This window comes from Leishmania braziliensis, contig 85 (assembly GCF_000002845.2).
Source record: "Leishmania braziliensis MHOM/BR/75/M2904 WGS CADA00000000 data, contig 85, whole genome shotgun sequence".
Classification (NCBI taxonomy): domain Eukaryota; phylum Euglenozoa; class Kinetoplastea; order Trypanosomatida; family Trypanosomatidae; genus Leishmania; species Leishmania braziliensis.
Window position 1 is genome coordinate 1 of NW_004057955.1, and position 3,974 is coordinate 3,974.

General features: G+C 65.5%; 2 protein-coding genes across 2 annotated transcripts; both read left to right on the forward strand.

Annotated features, from left to right (window-relative positions):
• Positions 1-1,394: 1,394 nt before the first annotated feature.
• On the forward strand, positions 1,395-1,772 carry LbrM_04_1330 (surface antigen-like protein; the record flags this gene model as incomplete). The annotated part of the gene is made up of 1 exon (XM_001561764.1): positions 1,395-1,772. One exon carries the CDS (start codon positions 1,395-1,397, stop codon positions 1,770-1,772), a length of 378 nt encoding a protein of 125 aa, XP_001561814.1.
• Positions 1,773-3,361: 1,589 nt separating this feature from the next.
• Positions 3,362-3,955, forward strand: LbrM_04_1340 (surface antigen-like protein; the record flags this gene model as incomplete). The annotated part of the gene is made up of 1 exon (XM_001561765.1): positions 3,362-3,955. The coding sequence occupies one exon, from the start codon at positions 3,362-3,364 to the stop codon at positions 3,953-3,955; it is 594 nt and encodes a 197-aa protein (XP_001561815.1).
• Positions 3,956-3,974: the final 19 nt, after the last annotated feature.

The window sequence follows — 3,974 nt, forward strand, 5'->3', positions numbered from 1 at the left end:
CAAGCGCACCGCACCTGTGCTCATGGATGGGACACGACGCGCGCATGCCTGAAGACGCTTACACCGGCCCCGGCCTCCTTTGGCCTCCTTGCTCGTTGTGCCCTCCCCCCGTCCTGGGTTTGTGCTCCCTCTTCCGCCCCCCTTTCCACTGTGCCGGCGCGCATTGCCCTCTCGGCTGCTGGCCCCCTTTGCCCTCTTATTTTCTCTGTAACCGCCCTCTTTGTTTCGCTTCGCTTTCCTCGTTTGTTGTGTCGCGGGTCGTCTCTGGTCTCGCGTTTCTCGACGGCCAGGACGACCTCGATGGACACGATGTGTATGTATGGCCTGTGCGTCGGTATGCGTCCCTGCAAGGGGCTGCATCGCTGAGCACTTCTTTCCCCCTCCCCCCTCTCGCTGTGTTTTTATTCTTTCGTATTGTCGCTGAGCGCGTGGCGCGCCTTTGTGCGCCCACCCGCTTTGCCCGTAGGCCCGCTGTTCCCTCCTTAGCCCTCGCACAGTGTGTGTGTGTGTGCGTGTTGCCTCTCTCTTACACGGACTCTACTCGTTCTTTTAGACAGGCGGCGCTACGCCCCGTTCTCTGATTTCTTTCGCTCGCTCTTTTCGCGCCCCATCCCCCGCCCGCCTCTCCCCTGCCGCTGCCTCGGTCTCTCCTCGTGCGTTCTTCTTCGCCCTCGGGGATGGCGTGGCGTTGGCGGGGCTGGGGGCGGTGGGGGGGGCTGTCTGGCTTCTCCCGCAGGGACCGGGGGTGTGGGACCCCCTGGCGCCGCGCGCCGGTGTGTCGCCATGTCACCAGGGCCATGCAAACACCACCGGATCGAACCGGAAAGAGCACAGGCGCATGCAAGCAGCCGGGGCGTGCTTGGGGATGGTGACGCGGGGCGCGACTATGCCGGTCTCCGCGTATCGAGGGGCGAGTGCACCACAAGCCCCATGCTCGTTCCACGCGGGAGCCCGGTTAGACGTCCGCGGCGCGGCGCAGCGGCCAGGACCCCCTTCCCCCTCCACATAGGCGGCTGATGCATCATCTTGTCTCCCGTGCGAGGGCTTCCTTTCCTCCCTCGTGCGCCACTGTCTCTCCCTGTGCACGTGTGCGCCAAGTCTTCACTCACGCGCTGCACTCCGACGCTGCTTCCCTCACGCGCACCGCGTCGTCGGCGCCACCGCGTGGCTGCCCTTCTACCGCTCCCCTGTCCCTCCCTCCCACCATCTTGTGACTCTCTATTCCCCCCTCCCTCTCCTACCCCCAAACATCCTCGCGAGCACCCAGTCCACGCCCACACGTCGCTCCTCCACCAGCATCGCACGCCCGCAGTTCGCTACACCGCCGTCTCGTCGCCTACACCCCCCACCAACACCCCCCGCATTCGTCCTTCCCCCCTCTTGCTCTCTCAACGATGACCTCCACTCGGAACAAGTTCCTCCTGGCGCTTGTGGCCCTCGTGCTGCTCGCCACCTACGCTGCTGCGGTGAAGGGCGACTGCACTGTCGAGAACTGCGCGACGTGCCTTGAAGAGGACGCCACCAAGTGCGCGGAGTGCAAACCTGGCTACAAGCGAACCGACGCAGGCCAGTGCGAGGCGATCTCCTGCGATGTCCCGAACTGCGCGATGTGCCTTGAAGAGGACGCCACCCAGTGCAAGGACTGCAACGCCGGCTACAAGGTGACCGACGCAGGCACGTGCGAGGCGGCATCGGACGCCGCTGCGGCCCCGCACTCTGGCGTTGCCGCGGTGGCAGCACTGGCGGCTGCTGTGGTGGCCTACGCGCTGTGATGGCATGGGTGAGCTGGCGGGGCGAGGCAGCTGAGGAGCGTGCAATGTAGCTGGCTGTGTGCCCAGTGCTGGCGCTGCTGTTGCTGCAACGGGGACCGTGCGCTGGCTCTTCTGCTAGCGTGGGGTGGGTGGGCGTGGGCGTAGGTGCTGCCTGTAGACGCCCTCTCCATGTCCTCCCTCCCTCCCCCACGCTTGGGAAGCGCACCGCACCTGGGCTCATGGATGGGACACGACGCGCGCATGCCTGAGGACGCGTACACCGGCCCCGGCCTCCTTTGGCCTCCTTGCTCGTTGTGCCCTCCCCCCGTCCTGGGTTTGTGCTCCCTCTTCCGCCCCCCTTTCCACTGTGCCGGCGCGCATTGCCCTCTCGGCTGCTGGCCCCCTTTGCCCTCTTATTTTCTCTGTAACCGCCCTCTTTGTTTCGCTTCGCTTTCCTCGTTTGTTGTGTCGCGGGTCGTCTCTGGTCTCGCGTTTCTCGACGGCCAGGACGACCTCGATGGACACGATGTGTATGTATGGCCTGTGCGTCGGTATGCGTCCCTGCAAGGGGCTGCATCGCTGAGCACTTCTTTCCCCCTCCCCCCTCTCGCTGTGTTTTTATTCTTTCGTATTGTCGCTGAGCGCGTGGCGCGCCTTTGTGCGCCCACCCGCTTTGCCCGTAGGCCCGCTGTTCCCTCCTTAGCCCTCGCACAGTGTGTGTGTGTGTGCGTGTTGCCTCTCGCTTACACGGACTCTACTCGTTCTTTTAGACAGGCGGCGCTACGCCCCGTTCTCTGATTTCTTTCGCTCGCTCTTTTCGCGCCCCATCCCCCGCCCGCCTCTCCCCTGCCGCTGCCTCGGTCTCTCCTCGTGCGTTCTTCTTCGCCCTCGGGGGTGGCGTGGCGTTGGCGGGGCTGGGGGCGGTGGGGGGGCTGTCTGGCTTCTCCCGCAGGGACCGGGGGTGTGGGACCCCCTGGCGCCGCGCGCCGGTGTGTCGCCATGTCACCAGGGCCATGCAAACACCACCGGATCGAACCGGAAAGAGCACAGGCGCATGCAAGCAGCCGGGGCGTGCTTGGGGATGGTGACGCGGGGCGCGACTATGCCGGTCTCCGCGTATCGAGGGGCGAGTGCACCACAAGCCCCATGCTCGTTCCACGCGGGAGCCCGGCTAGACGTCCGCGGCGCGGCGCAGCGGCCAGGACCCCCTTCCCCCTCCACATAGGCGGCTGATGCATCATCTTGTCTCCCGTGCGAGGGCTTCCTTTCCTCCCTCGTGCGCCACTGTCTCTCCCTGTGCACGTGTGCGCCAAGTCTTCACTCACGCGCTGCACTCCGACGCTGCTTCCCTCACGCGCACCGCGTCGTCGGCGCCACCGCGTGGCTGCCCTTCTACCGCTCCCCTGTCCCTCCCTCCCACCATCTTGTGACTCTCTATTCCCCCCTCCCTCTCCTACCCCCAAACATCCTCGCGAGCACCCAGTCCACGCCCACACGTCGCTCCTCCACCAGCATCGCACGCCCGCAGTTCGCTACACCGCCGTCTCGTCGCCTACACCCCCCACCAACACCCCCCGCATTCGTCCTTCCCCCCTCTTGCTCTCTCAACGATGACCTCCACTCGGAACAAGTTCCTCCTGGCGCTTGTGGCCCTCGTGCTGCTCGCCACCTACGCTGCTGCGGTGAAGGGCGACTGCACTGTCGAGAACTGCGCGACGTGCCTTGAAGAGGACGCCACCAAGTGCGCGGAGTGCAAACCTGGCTACAAGCGGACCGACGCAGGCACTTGCGAGGAGATCTCCTGCGATGTCCCGAACTGCGCGATGTGCCTTGAAGAGGACGCCACCCAGTGCGCGGAGTGCAAACCTGGCTACAAGCCGACCGACGCAAGCACGTGCGAAGCGATCTCCTGCGATGTCCCGAACTGCGCGACGTGCGCTGCTGGGAGCACCACCCAGTGCGCGGAGTGCAAACCTGGCTACAAGCCGACCGACGCAAGCACGTGCGAAGCGATCTCCTGCGATGTCCCGAACTGCGCGACGTGCGCTGCTGGGAGCACCACCCAGTGCGCGGAGTGCAAACCTGGCTACAAGCCGACCGACGCAAGCACGTGCGAAGCGATCTCCTGCGATGTCCCGAACTGCGCGATGTGCCTTGAAGAGGACGCCACCAAGTGCAAGGACTGCAACGCCGGCTACAAGTGACAGACGCAGCACGGGCGTC